At 46.8% G+C, this 22321-nt stretch overlaps 1 protein-coding gene across 1 annotated transcript in view; it reads left to right on the forward strand.

Annotated features, from left to right (window-relative positions):
- The window catches only part of LOC144161555 (receptor-type tyrosine-protein phosphatase T-like), a 203497-nt gene that overhangs the window by 60663 nt on the left and 120513 nt on the right, over positions 1-22321 (forward strand). The window contains exons 11-13 of the mRNA XM_077692208.1: positions 632-860; positions 7833-8141; positions 11405-11701. Coding sequence (XP_077548334.1) covers positions 632-860; positions 7833-8141; positions 11405-11701 — 835 coding nt within the window. The remainder of the gene's footprint in view (positions 1-631; positions 861-7832; positions 8142-11404; positions 11702-22321) is intronic.

The raw sequence follows: 22321 nt of genomic DNA on the forward strand, positions 1-22321 counted from the left end.
GTCCTTGTTTCTCTTTGTCGCTGGTATTCTTTGATCATGTACCTCACGCCCAGTTTTCCACGTTGCTCCGACAGGTAGCACGTTTCAAGCAATGCCGCCGAAGGTAAATTCTTTCCTTTACCCCAGTTGTCCCAGCAGCGCTGCCTACTATCCTTCAAAGCAGGATATGGTTAGGTACAAACACATAAAAATGGGAAGATTACAGCAGCCTCTGTTAATCAAATCGGTGCTACATCAGTGCATTACCGACCGTAAAGTACTTTTTTGAGTCACACCCGGGCGACGAGTTTTTCAACGTTTTGTTCTTCCATACCCTTTCAGCACTATTTGTATGGGAAAAAAATGTACGAACATACCTTTGCCTGTGCTGGCTGCGGCATCCTAGACTCATACCTTCGTTCCGACATGTATGAATGTATGTATGTATGTATGTATGTATGTATGTATGTATGTATGTATGTATGTATGTATGTATGTATGTATGTATGTATGTATGCATGCATGCATGTATGCATGCATGTATGCATGTATGTATGTATGTATGTATGTATGTATGTAAGTATGTATGTATGTATGTGACTATTTCATCACGATTCTAATGGCACCCATTTTTTTGTTTTCCTGCTTGCAGAACCCAGGTCGCGAACAATGGTCCTGCTGGAGCGTCAGCGTCATCCTCGAAGTGGACGGGAAAAATAAAAAGGAATTTAACCTCACACAGTCCGGGTCCACGTCCGTGGAGAAGTACGGAATCTTAGTGGAGCCATACACCCGTGTAATTATCCGTTTGAGTCTGAGAACGCCCAACGACCAGTCCAGCCCATGGACCCAGAAGTACAACATCACGTCGGCAGAAGCAGGTAACGTTTTACATATGGTGGGAGGGGAGACAACCGCTCGCTTAAGGTGGGAGAATTTTTCCGGACAAAACAAGTGCTGCGCTGCTAAACAAAGATCATCAATAATAGGTCTTCAGGGAACCAGAATGACATTAGAGAGTTTTAGCATAGCATTACCGTGTTTACGTTACCATTTACCGTGTTAGCGAGAGTGTATTGCGCATGCGCAAGAGTTACCGTGAACGGTAGCTTACCGGCACAGGTTTTACTGTCGCCAGAGAGTTTCCTGAGCAGAAGCAGACGAAGTGTACCGTCGCGTATTGATTACAGCAAATGCAGTGCGCTCAACGCTTTATGCTTAGTACAGCCGATAAAATTAATCTTATTTGATGCTGAGTATTACGCGTTTCTTGTTATAATACTCAGGAAAGCGACAAAAGACCATTTTTCTCAGACGGGCGAGCAAAATGGCCTTCCCCACTTCAGCTAAGCCTTGCCTGCCTTAAATAGTTCAGATACGTTTGTGAGCTTGCAAAGTGCTTTTAGGCATCCGAAATTGGGCTGTGCAAGGTAGTGTAGGTTATTGAGTAATTACTACGACCTATTTTACTCATTTCTTGCGCAAATATTTAGCGTGGAGGCGAATTTATTGTACCTTGATGCGAACTCTACTCAGTAGATGGTGCCACCAACACGTTTTCTTTTTAAAGCTCTACAAGTGGTCGCTACAGTATTCTCAAAACAACTACAATTAGAGTAATTGCTTTACCCAAAAAGTGAATTATTCAAGTTACTTTAAACAAATACAAATAGATATGAGCAACAAAATTATGCGTGATTTGCTTTGAGACTAATTCCTCATATGTCGCTACCTTCGCCACGGCTGCGGGAACACGCAAACCGCAAACGCAGTGTTAAAACGTGTCCTACCGTTTTCAGCGGTAAACGGAAACTCCGTCGTCCGGTAACACGGTAAACGGTAACGCAAACACGGTAACGATATGCTAAAATGAGCAAGCCCTGTTGCAGTCCCGCGGAGAAAGGAGCCGTTAAAAGGTTAACTCAAGGAAACGTCTCGCCTAAATAGGCAGAGCAAATACATGTAGCATCGCTCGTGTACTCCGCCGGACTGCAAGCGTGGGCCAGGGAACGCTGGCATTCAAAGGGGCCATGCAGACAAAACACAAGTTTAATTCATTCGAAACATTGCCTCGTTACAATCATACTGACTCCAATTTTAACGTAAACTTCGCTCAATTAGGCTACATAAACACATACATAACATACATGCATGCAAACATGCATGAATGTACATATGTGCAGTCTTTTTCAACAGTTTATAGGCCAAGCCGGAAATACGCCGGCCGCAATCATTTAATGTACAAGGTTACATCACAAGCGAGGTTGAAAGTTTTTATGATGGAAAGCTAGGGAAAACACCTTTCTTTCTTACAGTCATAATTTATTTTGTCATATTTAAAGGTAGTTACTTTTGAATTTTGTGGTCGGAAAGGCTTACTATTGGCCTAGAAAAATTCTACAAGGTTGTACATACGTACAGGTACGCGCAGAAGTAAACGGAGCACGGGAGCGGTGGCCGAACTGCATCGCTGCGCCGCGTATGGGCGCCAACGGGTACCATGGAGCGCCGGTCAAAGAGTGTGTTCACACTTGCCCCCGCCGCCCTATCTGATATGTTTAATCGCCGCTCAGCTGGCGTGTCATGCTCGGCGAGACGGTCTTCAAAAGGCAGCGCTGGGCTATGAGAGGGGCGCTGGTTGCATTGCCGCTCGCAAGCATCAGCGGCGACTGAATCCGCTGCTCATGAGCTGGTCGAAGCTGCGCGCGCCCGGAAACTTTCCTTGGTGCGCGCTGTAAAGGGCGGCATAAAATTGTAGGCTGCTGCAGTTTGGCACAGCATGTCATTGTGATATAATTTATTGTAAGCCGGCAACAAAATTGCCCTGGACAATATAGAGAGCACATTCACAGGCATTTTCGTTGTTCGAAAAAAAAAATCTCGCTTCAGATATTGTTTTTTTGAATTTTGAGTTTGTCCCAAGTTTTTGCTGCCCCTCAGTCCAGGTCTGTTCTGAAGAAAGGGGGAAAAGATGTCCATGTGGTGGAAATTCTGGGATAGAGAACGCCGTAAAGCATTGGTACAATCACTGCCTGCTATTACAGCGGGCCTCATAGGGCGCATACTTTGTTGTCGCATTAAAACCGACGTTATTTTTAACGAGCACCATATATTAGTTCAGACAGTGTTGTCAGATTTAAATTAAACTCCGCATTGAATTGAAAATTGGCTTTGCCGCATGACCTCAATGTCTTGCAAAAAAGCGCCGTCAGGGCTCAAAATGACCGATCACGTGTATAGTCGTCATGACCGATGACGACCATACTCGTCATCGGTTTTATTTGGTACAAAATCCTTATCACGGCTATCCTCGTCAACGGGAGCGAAAGCGTTAATGCGACAACAAAGTATGCGCCCTATGAGGCCCGCTGTAATAGCAGGCAGTGATTGTACCAATGCTTTACGGCGTTCTCTATCCCAGAATTTCCACCACATGGACATCTTTTCCCCCTTTCTTCAGAACAGACCTGGACTGAGCGGCAGCAAAAACTTGGGACAAACTCAAAATTTAAAAAAACAATATCTGAAGCGAGATTTTTTTTTTTTTTTCGAACAACGAAAATGCCTGTGAATGTGCTCTCCATATTGTCCAGGGCAATTTTGTTGCCGGCTTACAATAAATCATATCGCAATGACATGCTGTGCCAAACCGCAGCGGCCTACAATTTTATGCCGCCCTTTACAACGCGCAACAAGGAACGTTTCCGGGCGCGCGCAGCTTCGACCAGCTCATGAGCAGCGGATTCAGTCGCCGCTGAAGCTTGCGAGCGGCAATGCAACCAGCGACCCTCTCATAGCCCAGCGCTGCCTTTTGAAGACCGCCTCACCGAGAATGACACACCAGCTGAGCGGCGATTAAATATATCAGATAGGGCGGCGGGAGCAAGTGCGAACACACTCTTTGACCGGCGCTCCATGGTTCCCGTCGGCGCCCATACGCGGCGCAGCGATGCAGTTCGGCCACCGCTCCCTTGCTCCGTTTACTTCTGCGCGGACCTGTACATGCATACATTCATACATGTATCATAAACACATACGTGCATCCATACATGCCACGTACAGACATACATACATACATACATACATACAAAATACATACATACATACATCATACAAAATACATACATACATACATACATACATACATACATACATACATGCATGCATGCATACATACATACATCATACAAAATACATACATACATACATACATACATACATACATACATACATACATACATGCATGCATGCATGCATGCATGCATACATGCATACTTACAAGGAAACTTCGAACAAGGTAGAAACGACGATTGTTGCAACGTTTCATAAAAAAATACTGGCTTTCGTCTGGGCCCTGATGAAGGCAGGTCTCAGCAAGTCCCTAACGAAGGCAAGTCTGTTGAAACATTGGGAACAATCGCTGTTTCTACCTTGTTCGAAGTTTTCTTGTGCTCTCTACCAACTTCCAAGTTTTATTGCTCCCTACATACATACACACATACATACATACATACATACATACATACATACATACATACATACATACATACATACATACATACACACATACATACATACACACACACATACATACATACATACATACATACATACATACATACATACATACATACATACATACATACTGAAATTCTTGTGACGTACATTATTCCTGGGCTGCCTTGTGAAACAAAATCTGTGGAGTGGAGCTTCACATGTAGAATAAGTAGATTTTTTGTGTATTTCTGATAGACAGATCCGTCAAGGCGGATTCTATTAAAATATATTATGATGCATTTTGATGGAATCTTGGAGACGTTTTTACGTAAATAAAGAAAGGAAATTAAGAAATGGTTTTCAATTTAGCACTACATTCTTCCTCAGTGACTCAATAGAGGCAACACTGAAAAATTAGTGTGTTAACTGCATGTTAGCATTGAACTGTTATGATGACTTGGAGGTCGAGGCACCGCTACAATCGCATAGTCATGTTTCTTGGAGGTAGCACAGGTCAGCGGCCGCCAAATGCGCAAGCAAGATTCTGCGATGTCCTATATACCGCGCACGCACGTTAATGGGTGTCGCCACTGCTTCATCTGTGTTCCTTATCTCTATAATGTATTTTGGGGTTACCGATGATATGGGTATTTTTTGTACTAGGGCAAAGCAAACTTTTGATAAACCAAACATGCATTTTGTCTTCGTGGTCCCCTTAGGAGAGCAGTTACGTTCACAAATGCGCGCTATGGGATCTTGGTAAATTGACAGTATGGTACCATGTTTGGGTCGGCGGTTTGAACGAGAGAAGTTCTTTTAAAACAAAGCTGTGTATGGCTGGGTGAAAGAAAATTTCCCCGTTCCTGCGTACTCAGAAAATTGCTGGTACCACGCCCCTGCCATCTAGCACCAACTTTGCTCGTTTTTATTAAACGTTTATTTCTCTCTCCACAAAAGTATGAGTTAAAAGGAACATTAGAAAGGAGTTCAACGTAAGCGAAGAGGGTTCGGCTGGGTTTATCTCTCACACTGCGTAGCGCGCACGGAGCAAGCTGCTGCGTGAATTACAGTTCAAGCGATAACGGTGCGCGAGGGTGGTCGGGAGTGCGGTACGAGCAGCGTCAACGGTACAATGGAAAACACCATCCGCACGTTACTTCGGAATGGGTAGGCCATGCGTCAGACGTGCACACGAGCAGCAGGCGATTTCCAAACAGCGACACGGCGAGCAGGAAGGGGAACCAAAGCAAATACCACAACCACCTGACGTATAACGAGAAAAATCCCGTGCCATCGCCACTAACATGAAATCTGGGGAGGAGTGAAGCACGCAGTGTACAAGTGCATTCAAAGACTGTAAGTCCCTCTCTTGCCTCGTGGCGCGCGTTGGTTGGGCGCCGGAGAAGCGCCGGAGGGAGGAGCAACCGCTCGCTTGCTGAGACGGTGGCGCCCTCTGTTGCGTTGAACCGGATTTAGGCAATTAAATAAGACATACTGGGCGTAAGTTGTCTTCGTCACACTCACCGCCGCATGCTACGAAGTATGCTTTACAGAAGAAAATCTGGCGTTAGAAACCAATTTCGCGACAAAATTTGACAAATTCTTGTTGTTAAAGGAATAAATCCTGATAATTCCTGTTTTATGAATTATTTTAAATATTGTTAGTTTATTTTGAACCAGTCTTCCTCATTGTGCACTTGTTGTTTAGCCCCGTTTGAGGACTTGATTTACCGTGACGCCAGGAGACGACGACGAGAGGGGACGCCGACAGCCCGAGCCCCTAGGGCTGTCGACGTCGCCTGACGCCTAGGGGCCCGAGCCCCAAACAATGAACCGCGCGTAGTAATACATCAGTATACCCCGCCATTACGTATCAGCTTCGCAGGTTCACCGGGTTGTCTGGGCGCCTGCGCGCCCCTTTTTTTCATTTATTGGCCTATGTTGGCTTCTTTTTCTCGCATACATTGAGCAAAGTTCGACATACAACGTTCACACATTTAAAATGCTCGCATTGTGGGTATTACGAATTATTTCTTGCATCTTCATGGGTGTGCAAACCCAGGAGCGTTGTTGCACGTTGTTTTTTGGGCGAAGCTTTATAGCCAAGGCGAAAGGAAAATCTGGCGTTCCGAAAAAAACTCATCCAGGGCAACCCCAGCGCATGCGCGAAAAAAAACCAGGTTGGAAAGGCCTTAGAAATAAGGGGAAAGGGATTGGCTGGGTTTATAGATGACGATGCTCCACTCTCGCAACTACAGGCCTTGGTAACTGGGAACGACGAATCAGAGAGAGCGAGCAATCCAAGCGCAGCAGCGAGTGACTCTGTAAAGCACAACTGGAGCGACGACGGCCGGCAGGGGGGCACCGGCGGTGTGGGCGGAGACGCATGTTGCAGCTCGGGTACACAAAAATTCCACACCGCTTTTTTGTGAACACGAATGCTCTCCTAAGAGGCCATGAAGACAAAATGCATGTTTGGTGTCCTAAAAATATTGTGTTGCCCCAATACAGAAATGCCGATGTAATCCGTTAGCTAAAAAATACAAAGTAGAGTATGGGTCCACCATCTGTGTGGCGTGGACGGGCAAATTTTTTAATACGCATTGGTTTGTGCTGTAAGCCTACAATACCGTTTCCCTGTGGCTCTAAACAGGCTGGGCAGCTGCTGTGATTATCGGGGAAACACTTTTCAATACCGTCTCAAGTTTTAAAAAGCCGTGATTAAAACAGGCGACTTTTTCTCTTTCTCAGTAGCTTTGTTCCTCTAGATACGCTTCGGCATTCTTGGGCGCGACCTTTCTCTTTGCACAGAGCCACAGTTCCCATAACTTACCTTGCAGATGGTATTTTCTCTTCTCTGAAGGGGCTTGACTGGTAAAACCTTTATTTACGTCTTTTTTGAGTGGTTGGGCGGCACTGCACCGACGTCTTGTGCCGTGTGCTACAGCTCCCCACGGGGTCATCAGGGGTGGTATACACTTGGTCTGGGGTTCCGACGGCCTCTGCTTTTTTGGTTGCCCGCTGAATCACACCTATCTGGTCTTCGCAGCACTCACTGGCCAGCGGGGCCTCCCAATGCACCGACTTTGTTTTTGTTTTTTTCATTTTGGGGACACCCGTTGTGCTTTGGCGTTCCCATGTGGTGTGGTAGAGAATGGGTTACTTATTGCCCAGTGGGCATGCGTCTCTATATTGAGCCGGGTAAACCATTCTCCCCATGGGTTGCACGTTTCCGTTAGTATTGTGTCGTGTTCAATTTTCAGAAATTATAATTCTTTTCCTGCGAGATGATTTTGTGCACAATTGAATGACAAAAAAACAGCCTCTAAATCTAAACTTTTTTATGTTCTGTCCAGCTCCAAGCATGGTTTCAGACGTGCAGATAAAGAAGGCTGGAGCTCGGGAGGCACTGCTTGCCTGGCGTCCTCCACAGAAAGCAAACGGATACCTTCGCCGCTACTTGGTCCTGTACAAGCCTTTGGCGTTCCGAATCCGGGATTGCCCCCAATACGAGCAGATTCCAACTGAAGTTCCTGTGGACGCTTCGCTCACTACCGTCAACCTCACAGCCCTCCGTCCGTACACCAAATATGAAGTCTCTGTAGCCGCCGAAACAATTCTGCGGGGACGTTCGGTTTCTAGGACGTTCCTCACAATTGCGGCCGGTGAGAATGCTTCCGCAACCCGCCTGAAAGTAATTCAAATTGTATGGTATTTATTTCTTTATTTTTATTATTTTTATTTGTTTATTTATTGTACTGTACAGCACTATGCGGCGGTTCATGAGCGAAAGCCGACCGATACGATGGCCTGACTAGGACCGTAGAGCAGCTGCACGAGACAGACAGCAACATCACTATAGTTCAAATTATACAGATAATATAAATAAAAGAACCGAGATACTGCAATAAAGGGCTATTATCCAATGCATAGAAGGGTAGGCAGGGTCTAAAACAACAGAAAAGAGGTACGCCAGCACTTTTAGTACATGATTTGAAAAAAATGCCAAAGGGCCCAAAAACAGCTACAGAGAGAGGTTCATATTTTCCTACATTCCAGACTTGTGCACAACCCGCGAGACATAAAGAGTGTAAATACGAAATTCGGAAAGAACATATGGAAAAGGGAAACATAATATTATTTTGCTTTAAAAATACATGTATAGATGGTGATTCCTCTATAACGCGATTACATTTGTTAAGAAGATTATGAATCGGCCAAGTTAGAGTACTTTTCTGAGATATGTCTCTATGTATGACAATATGTGCCCGAATACAATCATTAGAATTCTTTAAAACACTTTGCCCCCAAAATCGGTTTGGATATTCCTACATATTTTTTGTTTTGACCGTTGAGAAGAGGGTTCCACAAACAGCGCCCTGGCGATGTGAGAGGCGAAGCGCAAAGTACAACGCGTTGAGCCTTTCACGATTCTTAACGATAACATTGAAAAGTAGGACCTAGCCATAGTAGCAAAGGCGCACTGAATCTGTACTGTTTTATCGGTTATCAAAAAACAATTAATTATCAGTTGAAATTTTCGTGACAGCTAATGTTTTAAGCGCCAGAAACACAAAGTGGGACCACCGCCGTCAATGCGTGGAGAGGTGACAACTGATGTAAAACTGATAATATGTTCGTTAAGTTAAAAACGTAAGAGCGGGTAATTTAACTCATAGTTTGGGTTGGCGGATAGCCGCACCTCACAGATACATAGCACAACGCATTGCGTTATTCTTATTTCAGTTACTTTTCTCTAAAAAAGGGGCAACTTTAAAAAGTCAGCTCGACATACGCGAAGGCAGAGACGCGAACCCAACAAAGTGTAGCAGAAGTGAGGGTTTTTTATTTGGCCTAACTTACAGGCACAGCATGTCGACTGCCTGCGCGAACAGTTGTCACTGTTCTTTCTCTTCAACGCTTCTACATTTATCCAAGTGGGGCTGGAAAGGAAAGGATATGTATAGAGGCTAGACGGCTGAGTTTTCAGGCAGTACAAAATGCAATGGAGTAAATCAGCATAGGCAGCGGGGCAGTTGGGACACGAGATGTGGGATCGATAGCGATAGAAAGATAGGTGAACATGGAGAACACGTTTGGTTGTGCCGGAGAAGTTCAGACTCGGCCGCCGTGAGTAATAGATGAGGGCGGGGTTCTATGCATTTATCTAGACCGCCTTTATGAACGGCGCTGGGTGAGCCCCCACATGATTCCGGGGGCCCGCGCGAGGAAACCACAATACCTGGCAAACAGAATCGCAAGCGAGTTGATGCGCCAGCATTTTCCCATTATTTCTTTCATGCCTAGGGACACCACGAAGTAAAACGGGGGATGGCTCTAGTGCAGAAACCTCTTATTTGGCCGACAGTTAGTGTACATGTGGTAGGGAGCGGCTTTTCGTGTGCCGCAGAGCGATTTGGGATTCGGATGAGACTGTGCACTCAGGGAGGGAGGGAGGAAAACTAGGGGAGTAGATGGTACGTGCACCGGCGAGAACATCCAGACACATTGCTTCTGGGCTGTGGAAGTAAGGGCCACGAGAGTGGGTTTGTTTCTCGAAGGTGGGGTGGTTCAGAACATAGCCGCACAAACCACGATGGACCACAAAGAAGGAGTCTGTGGAGGCGGTTCTCTGGGTTGCGAAAAAATCGCAATGATGCTGCGCGCCCACATGGCGATTTCCTGCTACAGGGGACATGCTGGACTTAATGGCGAAGGCACAAAAGTTGGGAGCCGGAGTTTGGGTGTGTAGAGACGGGTAGACGAGTGGGTAGTCGGGCGGGTAGAGTGGTAGAGACGGGAATGGTTGGTATCTCTTCCACAATCAGTAACCACGGACCCTGCAGGTCTGAACGACAAAAGAGAGCCGGGAAAGCGTGGCATCACAGTGTACGTTGAGGAAAGCGCCCAGGGAATAAAAATGTTCCGTTGAAAATAGCTCTGCAGTATTCCGAGGCGGGGATATCGAGGTTTCTTGTTGACTTCCAGAGTCTTACAACGGTGGTGTTGAGGGTGCTAAGCTGAGCATTAGTTAAGGGAATGTAAGGGGAAGAATACAAGCACTTGTTAAGGGCAGCTCGGCACGCATTACCTTCGGAGATGATCGAGCGACGAGTGACCACACGACGAAGGGAGTGGGTTACCGATTGGCAGGTAGCCACTGCCTGTTGCAGGGCTGGTACATTCTTGGCTGCATGCAAAATAAATCCAGAGACCTAGCATTTGCTGATGGTTGGAATGGCAGAGCCAGAACTAGAGGGAGCGGAGGGAACTGCCGCTGCGCTGGTATCAAAAGCGGTTGAGTATAAGATAACATTTTTCAGGGATTTGAAGAAAGCTAAGCATTGTGTGCAGCCAGATAAAAAGGGCGGTGCTGCCTAAGCGATCTCTAATCGAGCTTATCTTTCGTCATGTAGATTGATTTGTGCCGAGCTCAGCCCGCTCAGGCTTTTTATGAGTAACACCAGGGATCGAGTACACGAGTTAATATAATAACGCGCCGTTCCATCGCTTACGGACGGGTACTACGACCCCTCTTGTTTAGACGACAAACGAGTAGGCATCCTTCGTTGCGAGTACCCGGGCTGTACACGAACAGTCTAGACCCGATCAGGCGCTCATTTTTGTAATGCATTGCTAACGTACGAAGTCTGTACACGGACTAGTCGCGTGGTATCCAAGGCTGGTAAATCGAGGGTACCCATTATTACCGAAGGGTGAGTGGCAAATTTGTGATCCCTTTCCTCAAAAGGAACAACGTGTACTCTTATCCCTTCCCATTGTTGGGTCCATTACTGAAAAGTGGCGGATGTCTGTATGCCTGTGTCTGACTGTATGCACGTACACCCATCAGGTGCCGTCATCAGCTGCAGCGTTTTGCGTCGTCCACTAATTCTGCACGCAAACCATACGGGCACTTTTTCTGCAGTTCCCGAAGCAGAACCGTCAAATTTTCACCACTCACGGACGGAGGACGGCTATTACGCGCTGCGGTGGTTGCCGGTACCTTGCGACTTCGCCAACGGGGCCAGTCCGTCCTACTACCTGGAGCTTAAAAGCAATAACCCCTGGGACAGTAAAGAGCGCGAGGAGACTGTTCCTTCCCTCAATTTCCAATATCAAGATCTCGTGCCATACACGCAGTACGAAGCCAAAGTGTTCGCCCAGAATGAAGCGGGACGTTCACCGAAGCACGCTTCCCTGAACTTCAGGACTGAGCCAGCAGGTGAGAGGTGCTTTCTTGCAACCTTTTAAAGTCGATAGTCTATCTTGGGTTAATTAAACACAAAATGTCTGTCTGTCTGTCTGTCTGTCTGTCTGTCCGTCTGTAAGTGTATCTGTCTCTCTATCTGTGACTCCATTCAACCATCTTTTTCGCCTTCCGGCCAAACGTTAAAGGAATATTTTAGCGGGAGGTTTATACACAAACACGTTTCGGAACCACTATATCTGGGAACACACTTCCTACTTATCGACATTTTTCACGAAAAAGAAAACATCAGGCATCTATGAGGCAAACGATCAATACATCAGCGCATGGCTGACGGCAGAACATTATTTGGAGGGGGCAACCAGATTTCACCTTGGTAGGATGGAGGGGAGGGTAGCTTTTATACGCGAAATTCCACAGCTTTGAGATATGCTGTAGAAAATGGCCAAAGCTATTTTCTGTTCTTCAAGATTACCATTCGAGTGTTAATTAACCCAGTAAGGCAACAAGAAGTGACCCTGTTAACGGTAAATTTCTTTTAAACATAACGATCGAAAGCAGAGGTTTTTGAAACAATTGCCTTGCGTTGACCAAATAACGAAGTTAAGGTTAAGATTAACTGCACTCAAAATTCCAAGCTCTTGGTTATGGTTTTTTCAGTATAGCCTCCCTAAAAAGGCCGCTAAATACAACATATGAAAGCTGAAATACGCGTACCCGCGGCGTAAGCGATCTTCAAAACACGGAGATTTTGAAACTGAATTAGAGAAGAGTGCGACCATTACGGCCAGGCTGAAGAGACGTTCCAGCCGGCTCATCGGCGAACGAGTGGCCGGAAGTGGCCGGCCAGCCGGAACAAACGTGCGCGCAACGCTTCGCCCTCTCCGCAGCCCCGGGAGAAGCGCGCCCAGCGGAACTCGACCGGTTCTTCTGGCGAACCGCAGGAAAAAGTTCAGGGCCTGCCGCGATGTCACTTCCGCTTCGTGGTTGCTAGCGCGATCCACCGGCATGTGCTGCGTCGCCTGCGGCGGACTCATTTTAAGCGTTTTCAACTAATTACGAGCGCAATTCACGGGGCTACCAGTCGTGTCCCGTTTGCTTTTGTGGTACGTATTGAACGTTTAAAGTAAATTTGCGACAGGTGAAATTTGAGTGCAGTTCTCCTTTACATGATGTCGCGAAACGAGGTTACAGAAAATGACTATATACTAACTATACAGTCACTATTCCGTAAATGCACCTTGCCCTTAACGAGAGCGAGAGAGAGAGAGAGAGAGAGAGAGAGGTTAATAAAAAAGATCCCTAGTGGAGGGGTGTGTCCGGCTACGATGATACCATCTCACTGTGGCTCGCGCAATGCAAAGTTTCTTGTGAATGCTCTTCGCACCTCCTGTTACATTCTTTCACAATGCATCGAAAGAATATCCCATCCAGACAGACGTTTGTTGGGCATCGTCACACAAAGCTACGGTTGATAGCGAAATCACGCTAAAGGAGCGTTGGATCAGCAGAAAGAGGTGATTTCTCGGGCCCAATTCTCTAAAAAACGGGCGTCGCCTTGAAGCGACGGGGTAGCGCCATGCAAATGCATGTGTTCTGTGGTGGATTCCTTCGCTTTCCGCTGTTTCGGGACGGAGCCGCCCTGCAGAAATGCACGGTGGCAAGCGCACGAAGCGGCAAGCGAAGCGACGGGGGGCAGTGGGTGTCGCTTTGTGCGCTTGCCACAGTGCATTTCTGCAGGGCGGCTCCGTCCCGAAACAGCTGAAAGCGAAGGACCCGACCCAAAAACACATGCATTTGCATCGCGCTATACCGTCGCTTCAAAGCGACGCCCCGTCGTTTTAGAGTATGGGGCCTCTGGAGGTCTTCTTCCCTTTAGGTCGGTTTCAGCTACTGTCTTTGAGCGCTTTTGTAGTTCTGTCCCTTTCAAGACAGTTTTGGCTACTTTTGCATATTTTTTACCCATGGCTGTTTCCGCGTTGGATGGGTTTTAGATCACTTTTTTCCAATTTGAATGGTTTTGTCTGCGTATGGTAGTATCAGCACACAGTACAAGTCGGCAAAAGGCTGGCTTAGCTAGTAGCGGTGAGCATATATTACGCTATTTCTTTACAATTAGGTTGTTTACTAGGATCGATTATAGGTTCTGTCTTGGTGCCGTTGATTTTAGTTCAGGTGGCTTTCTGCGCCTTAGGTATGTGTCTACCGTGAATCTGTGATATAACCTCTAATGCTATCTCAAATGAAGGCTTCCTGGGAAACACATATACGCGACCCGGACAGCAGGTCGTCGCGGCGTATGGTGGTCCCGTAGAATCCGCGACTGATGGTGGGGTAGGTCTTGTCGCAGATAGCAGAAGGCCCATCGGATAGCCATTGACACCTGTGTTCATTGACAATCGACGAGGAAGTTCATCTCCAAAGTTGAGATTTTCGAAATGGGAGTATTTACCAAGTCACCCAACGACCTTCGTCTTAAAAGTTCGCCTGTTCCCTCGGTGCTTTTGGGTTAGTGAATAAAAATACAAAATGCAGAAGTGTCTCCACTTTTCTCTTCGCGTGCTGATGGAAGGAAGGCCAATTGAGGGATGGACCCGCTATGAGCATTTTTCAAGTGGTCCAGAGTGTTTGGCTGCTGACGGGGAATGAATAAAGAAGGAAGGAAGGAAAAAAAACATATTACGGGGTGCGTGGAAGAAACAAAAAAACGAAAAAAATCTGCTCTACTTCACGGACTTCACGTGGCAAACGCTGATGTTAACAGGGACGGTGCCTGCCGTCTCCTAATCCCAAGGCTAAGCTTCATAAAACTTCCTAAAGTAGGCAGATCGATTCCCGTTGGCGCCCACTCGCCGGCTTTCGTGTGCCAACTATAGCTGACACTCATGCCGGGCAGCTTCTTCTTCCTGGGAGCGCACGACTTTACCCATTTTCCACACATTCTAGAAACGGCCGCCAAGTGCACTCGTCTATATATCCGTGCTCCTCCAACTAGCTGTTCAGAGCGCGCTCTCCAATAAACCGAGTTATCGCATCTTCTCCTTCGCTCCACCAACCTTCGCTTTGCGCGTGCTCTCAACCACGCCTTGGCACTGCTCACCTGCGCTTGCTCCCCTCTTCCCACTGCGCTGCACGTGTGCTTGGCACTTGCTCTGCCCTCGCAAGGCTGCGCTGTGCCCTCTCCACATCGCTGCTCCCGCGCTACCACGCCTCATCGACACGCTTCTGCATAATACAGCTTTGCTATTAAAAAGAAAGATCGGGGATGAAAAAGAAAAGGGCAGTCTGCATTCAACGAAGGTGTCACATAAGCTGGTGACCACCTGCCGTTGATTGATTGATTGTAGGGTTTAACGCGCCGACGCAACGGAGGCGATGAGGCGCACCGTAGTGGAGGGCTCCGGATTAATTTTGACCACCTGGGGATCTTTAACGTGCGCCGAAATCTCGTACACACGGGCGTTTTTGCTTTTCGCCCACCTGCCGTTCCTCTTTTAGCGGAGAAGACATTCATGGTCTGGCAACCATGGCAGAAGGGAGGAAAAAATCTTGGGGACGTCAGCCGGAACGCTACCGGCCGACGCAATTGGCGTGCAATTATTTGCGGAACGTTGGCTTATGTGATAAGCTGTCCTACTGTCTCCACGTTCTCTAAGGGCCTACATTCTTATATGCCTGTAAAGACTTCTACCGCTTTTATCCTCTACTCGCTTATTTTGTCCACCTGAGACGCATGTGCTGCTGCACATATAAACTCTCCATATCATCATTAATATGTAATATTTTTTACGAATAGCGTATAACAAACAAAACTAAGATGGTGCAGGCTACCCTTTTCTACTAATGCACTCTTCATTTGTAGAGCACGTAGCTTTCTGCTGTAAACGCGACTGGCCCCTCAACATTACATCTAGAAACGCACCTTTCGGTTAAGCAGATCGAAATTCCGAATAAATATGCTTTAAGGAGTAAATGGTCAGCAACATAACGCTAAAAAATTTATCCAGAAAGCATGTAGACCAGAGGATAACGGTCCAACTTTATGAGTCGTGTTAACGTCTGGGTCACTGCGTGCTTGAAAAATAACGGGTAAAAAGAGTTCAATAACAATAAATTGCGAAAGAATCAACTCCGACTAGTCTCTTGCTCAAATAGAGGTTGTGCCAAAAATTTTTTTGAATGGCAGACTTAAGCCGTACTATTGGTTGTAGTGATGTATGCGTGCGCGGGATTATTTGAGGGGTCCTTCGGCTCAGGTGCAGCGGGAGCAGTTACAAAATCTTCGTATGTGGGATCGTCGACCAACTTGGAAAGTGTACTCTTTATCAAGCTCAGGGCAACGTAAGGATCAGTATCACGTTTTATAGTTACCTTGAGACGTGAAGGCTAGCTTTGCAGCGGCACCGGGCTTGTATAGAGCAGCTCCGCAATGCTCGCATACCTGAGCTCACTTTGCACACGGAGGCTTGTAAGTGCCTTAACAGGAATTTTCTCTTCTTTCTTCTTTTTGCCTTGCGAGGTTCACATTGAGGCCACGACTGACTTAGTTTAGAACCTCGCTAGTAATGGAGCTTGCGACACTTCGCTAGCTGAACGACTGATCGCTGCTGCTGCTGAATTCACCCGTCACTTTCAGAGGGAGGGCTAAATGCCTCTTTTGCTTCTCGAACGAAATCCTCAAAGCTATTATATGATGTCTTCCATGTCAGCCAGGCGAGCTATATGGCCACAAGTAATTGCAAATTATGCGGTGAATATTTGCAATATAGAATGATACGTTTCCATATGGCTCGTGTTCAATGGAAATCTCTTCTTGATCTCTTCACCTCATCTGCCCATCTAGATCAAGAATTTTCCCGGTCGTAGTTAGCACACGACCGAAATAATTGGCGATTCAGCCTTCTTTGCCCTACAGTGGGCTTAGAGAAGATAATGATGATGATGAATTGAAATATTGAAGTTGTGGCGCCATTCCTATGGGAACTTTATTTAAATTGACTTTCAAGAACGTTATGATGGAGTTTTGTCGGAGAAGGCATTAAACATAGACAGGGCTTCAAGAACACTAGTACACATGAACAGCAGGTGAGCCCTCTTGGAAGCATCAGCAGCTTTTCCCGAATTGTTATGTAGGATCATTTTCTTGATCACTCCTTAAGACAGTCCCGAAGTAAGCAGGCTCTTCCTTTCCTTCCCATGTATTTTAAAAACACTTCACAAGACAGCTTCTCATATGTTCTTCTTCAACTTAATGAAGTGGCCGTACCCTCATACAGGGGGGGGGGGGGGGGGGTTTGCCAAGACTTGTAAGCGGCGGCTACTTCGCCAAGTACTAAAATGATAAATATGGGAGTAAAAAAATAGTCGTGACTTAGCCCGGCTATGCCAGGATATCCGTGGCGTGGGCTAAGATTCAGGAATCCAGTCCAATCCACTGCAACCCAGTCCAATTTCCTCCAATCGAGTCCAGTCCAGTCACTCCTCCTCGCGCATGCTTAGCATAGCTCTCGAGGAGCCACGTGAAACGGCTATCAAGCGGCTCCGGCGCAGCGTCAGACTTGGATACTGCGCAGTGGAGGCGCACAGCTAGGCCCGCGCCGACGCAAGTGCGTCTGCCGCGGCTATGATGTCACTCCTCTGGAGTGCGCAGACTGGCAAACCTGCAGACTTAATTCTCTACACTCCCGGATTCCGATTGGATTGAATTGCCAGTCCAATCCAATACAATACTTTTTAATTCAATCCAATCCAGTTCAACCCTGTACTATACAATACAATCCATTCCAATCTAATCCGATCTAATCCGGTCCAATCCAATGCTCCTCGCGCTTGCGAAGCACTGCCCTTCAATGTTCACGCGAAACTGCTCAACCTCGGCCAGTGTAGTTTACGCTACAATGAGTAACCTGATTTTCTCCGCGGGTACGGGGAAGACAAGATGAAATTTTTGTTTCACGTCTCTGAAATTCCTATCGTTCACTTCTGTTCACTTTGTCGTTGACGTCTTGGGACAGATCTTTCGCTTATCTCTTAATAGCCATCAGAGTACATGATAAGCTAGCTTCGGACAGCAAAACAGACTTCTGAAAGTCGCACCAAAAGCAAATTCTCATTGGCCAAATGAATTCGGCTCATTTTGATCCGCACCACAGCAGGATGTAGCTAATTTTCGATACGAACAATAAGCTGCGTACACATTATCAGGGTGTTATCTCACCAATTTTCTTTCCACCTCTTTTCTAGGGCAAGTTGCGAGTTTGTCTTGTCACTGCAGTTTTATTGACTTTGTTTCGGTTTGTTTATTTGGCTCTTTTTTGAAAAAAAAAATTACACCATCTTCCCGTGGGGAACCCTGATGAGGATGTGAAGCATCGTGGCGGTTCCGTGTGGTTCCATTGTGTTGCCGTTATGTTGAGTGATCTGGTTTTTACTAGCGCCAGAGGGAATTCCGCGTCTGGGTCCACACCGGTGGCAAAGGCACGCAAGTGCTGTTGTGTTACGGTGAGTAGGCGGCGGTTCTCGATCCACCGAAACTCGTCCATCATGTTCTTGTCGATGTTGTCTCTGTGGTAGAATCGGTAGTCTCCGTCAGCTTTGGTGAGGTAAAGGTTGTTGACATTGGTGCACCGGCTGAGCGAAATGTACACGCCCTCCTCCTCGCAGCTTTGTCTTCTCGTTCTTCTTCTTCTTCGGCGGTTCCCCTACGGGAAGATGACGACGGTGGTTGAACGCGAACCTATCTCGTGATGGATTCTTTGGTTGGCCAATCCCTAGGGGCATCCTGCCACAATCAGCATCAGAGGCGCTGCGGGCGGGGCTGGTTGAGCTGCAAGGCGCGTGGCGCTTACCGCCACAGCTTTCCTACGGGATATTCAGCATCCCCCTCTAAAGTTTTCAGTTCGTCGTTTCCGTTGACGTTCAGCTTCGTGTGCCTTCGTTGTATCAGTAGCTTCTTGACGTAGTTTGAATGAGTCAAGGACATAAGGCGGGTTCGTAGCAAGTTCATTGAAATTCAGAGAGCGAAGTTTTCTGTTCCTGAGTGGTTGCCAAGCGTGGAACCCCTCGCCATGCTTAGGAAATTTTATATGACAACGCCAGTCCACCAAGGCATGGCGGCCTTTTTGTAGATTGTGTGTTTTCTGTAGTACCTTTATGTTGGGCTGCACTGTCGAAGACCGGCAATAAAAAAAAAACGATTTGTAGCGTAGTGGGAAGAGCACCGCGTACCTCCCGTTGCGGCCAGTGAGTCGTGGGATCAAAACCGGGATCCACTAACTATTTCTTTTTTCTTTATAGTGTAGTATCACGGAGCTGTGAGTGTAAGGAGGAGAGTTGCGCATGCGCAGTGAGCGTGTAGACGGCGCCGCCATCAACGACGCAGGACCAGGCGAGCCTAAGAAATGCTCCGCATTTAGAAACGCCCTATTTTATTCCTTCAGCAATCTATATGTCACACTTTTCATACAGTAGTTCCGAAAATAGGAAGTCCCGTTCAAAATTCGTCGTAAAAGTGAATGATTAAAATGCAATATTGAAAGCAAATAGGTACGTTATCGGTTATAACGAAAAGGGATATACCGTATTTAGCTTGTCGTAATCTCATAACAACCCGCCCCGGTGGCTCAGTGGCTAAGGCGTTGCGCTGCTGAGCACGAAGTCGCGGGTTAGATTCCTGGCCGCGGCGGCCGCTTTTCAAATGGAGGCGAAAAGCCAAAACGCCCGTGTGTACGAGATTTCGCCGCACTTTAAAGATCCCCAGGTGGTCAAAATTAATCCGGAGCCCTCCACTACGGCGCGCCTCATCGCCTACGTTGCGTCGGCGCGTTAAACCCTACAATCAGGATAAATCACAATCTCATAACAGCTTGTGTAGATAATTTTTAAGGGAAGTGAAATGCTACCCTATGCAGTAACCATCTAGACATGCTGGTGGGAATGATTACAAGTTTATAGCGCAGTGATTACCTGGAGTGGTGCAACCGATACATTTGTGTATTCACGGGACGTTCTGCAGAGTTTAACACTGCTCAATTCAAGACCCACCTCGCACTTTCTTGCCGTCTCGGCATGCTCTCGCTAAGCAGGCGAGTGGTTATGCGAATGATCAGGCGTTGCCAAGCAACGAAGACGATGGCCCGACATTTTTTTAGTTCATGATGGCTTAGTTAGTCAATATGACAGGTTTTCCTTATGAGGCTAAGCTTACGCTCGTGTGCTAAAAATATCGTAAAACACCTCAAACAATCTTTTTTCGGCACAGAGAGCGACCATTCTTTCTCTTTAAATGTAACCTGCCCAAACGGTCTCAGTTTCAGTTAGGTTTCGGTTTCACAACTTTTGTTATTTCCGACGGCGTTAGAATACAATCAGGTTAATATACGGACGAGGGTACCGAAGTGAAAATACTGCAACGGGATTCTCGCTTATTTATTCATCATCATCAACAACACCAGCCTAGTCAGGTCCACTGCACGTAGAGGGCTTCTCCAATTCACTTTCAATCACTCCTGTCCTACGCCCCTCGAGTCTACTGTTGGCGACCTAATTTCTCCTATTTCATCCCTCAATCGTGTTATCGGCCTTCCCCTTCCAATCTGTTATCATAATTGTCCACCGGTTGTCGGCTCCACTCACTACATGGCCAGCCAAAGTGCACTTCTTTTTCTTTACTTCAAGTATTATATCTTCTACTCTAGTTTGTTCCCTGATCCAGGATGCTCGTTTCTTGTCCATAAGTGTCACACCTAACATTATTCGTTTCACGCACTCCTGAGCCGATCTAAGCTTGCTCTCCAGTTGTTAAATTTGGCTCCAAGTCTCAGCTCCGTATACGTCATCGCCGGCAGTGTGCACTACTTGTACATATTTTTTAGTGATATGGGTAGCTTAGTCTTCATTACTTGAAATTGCACTTGCCGAGTGCTCCCCAACTCATACCTATTCTGCGCCGCATTTCTCTCTAGTGGTTGAAATCGACACGAACTATCTGTCTGAAGTAGCTGTATTTTGTTACTTCTTCTAGCGTTTTGCTTCCTAAGCTCGAGAAGACGTTTTTCGCATGCTTATTCCTCGTTATTTAGATATATTCACATTTATTTTTGTCTCCAGTACTGTGCTTTACTGTTGCATAAAGCATTTTTTAGGTGTTCTGCAGTCTCACTCAGCAAGACTATGCCGTCTGCCAACCACAAATGATTCAAGTATTATCCCTTTATTCTTAATCCTGTGTTTCCCCAGTCAACCTTTCTGAATAACCCCTCCACACATGCTGTTGTTACGCCCCCGATACAGGTACAGCGTCGCGCTAGCAACTAGGTGGGTCCACACGGAGTTGAGGGGAAAATAGAAAACACAGGTTTGGCTGTAGAAACAATTTATTAACCACGAAGTTGGGCTGTTAACTCGGCGAGATGATTTGACTAGTAAGCTGGCGCTGGATATCGGGGACAGGGCCTCTCGTTCTGAGGCCGGGGTCACGGGGTGCGCTTGCTATGTAGTTTTGGGAAGGTCGGGACTCTCGTTCCGGGGCGTGGTGGTATCCAAAGCATGGTGCAGAATCGTGTGGTGGTCCTGCTGCGAGCTCGGGGTATGCGTAGATAGGTACGAGGGATGACCGTCATCTCGATCTCAGCCGGGATGCGGGAGAGCGCTCTCGGATGGTTTCTATGGCGGCTCCGACGACGGATGGTGGCGAGAGGCATCAGGGGGTGTGCGGGGCATATTACCCCTCCTCTGTTGCGTGGAGGGAAGGCAGAGCGGGGTACTGGTTAGTCGTTGGGCGCTCAGCGCGCATACGCGACGCCTCCAGCGGGAACCTTGCGGTCAGAATGGGACTGTCGCCCAAGGACGGTCATTGCAGAAACGCGAGATGGCACGCGCATCGGCTCTTTCGTATTTTGGTACACGCCGAAAACTGCCGGTATAAATCTCCGAATGTCACAGTGTAAACAGTTTTGGTGAGATGGTATCTCCATGCTTTATTCCCTTTGGATTAGGACTTTACCACATTGATTGTGATCCTGCCTGTACATTCCTTATATATGTCGTCTGCAAGTCTTATGCAAGTTTCCTCCATTACCTAGTTTGTAGTGCTTTTAGCACGGCTGCGGCGTGTACTGAGTCAAACGCTTTCCCATAGTCTATGAATGTCATGCAAAGGGGTTTAGATTATTCTGCGGATTTTTCTATCCCTTTATTGACAACATGGATGGGATCCATGGTTGAGTACCCTTTCCTAAACCAAGCCTGTTCTCTGGGTTGTTCAAATTCCAGGCTGTCACCTATGCGGCTAACTATAACTTTGGTAAGCGGCTCTACTACAGGCTTATACAGATTTATCAGAAAATATAAAAAATCAATAAACTCAGCAAACATGAAAGACGCCCAGTTCGAGTTTATAATTCTACTGGATGACAATGTGAAGAACACTGTACCTTTACTATTTCCAGATCCTCCTCCTCCAACAGAGCTGGATGCAGACCAACAGTCCCAAGACACCGTCACTTTGTCTTGGAGGGCCCCCTATCCTCCGTACGGTGTCCTAATCCACTACCAGTTGAAGTACTACAAATCAACAAAAGGAAGCCTATACACAGAACGAGTCATCGAGCCCGCCCACTGCAGCAGGAGTGAATT

This window comes from Haemaphysalis longicornis, unplaced genomic scaffold, assembly GCF_048455015.1.
Source record: "Haemaphysalis longicornis isolate Haplotype H1 unplaced genomic scaffold, Haemaphysalis longicornis Haplotype H1 scaffold_12, whole genome shotgun sequence".
Lineage (NCBI taxonomy): Eukaryota > Metazoa > Arthropoda > Arachnida > Ixodida > Ixodidae > Haemaphysalis > Haemaphysalis longicornis.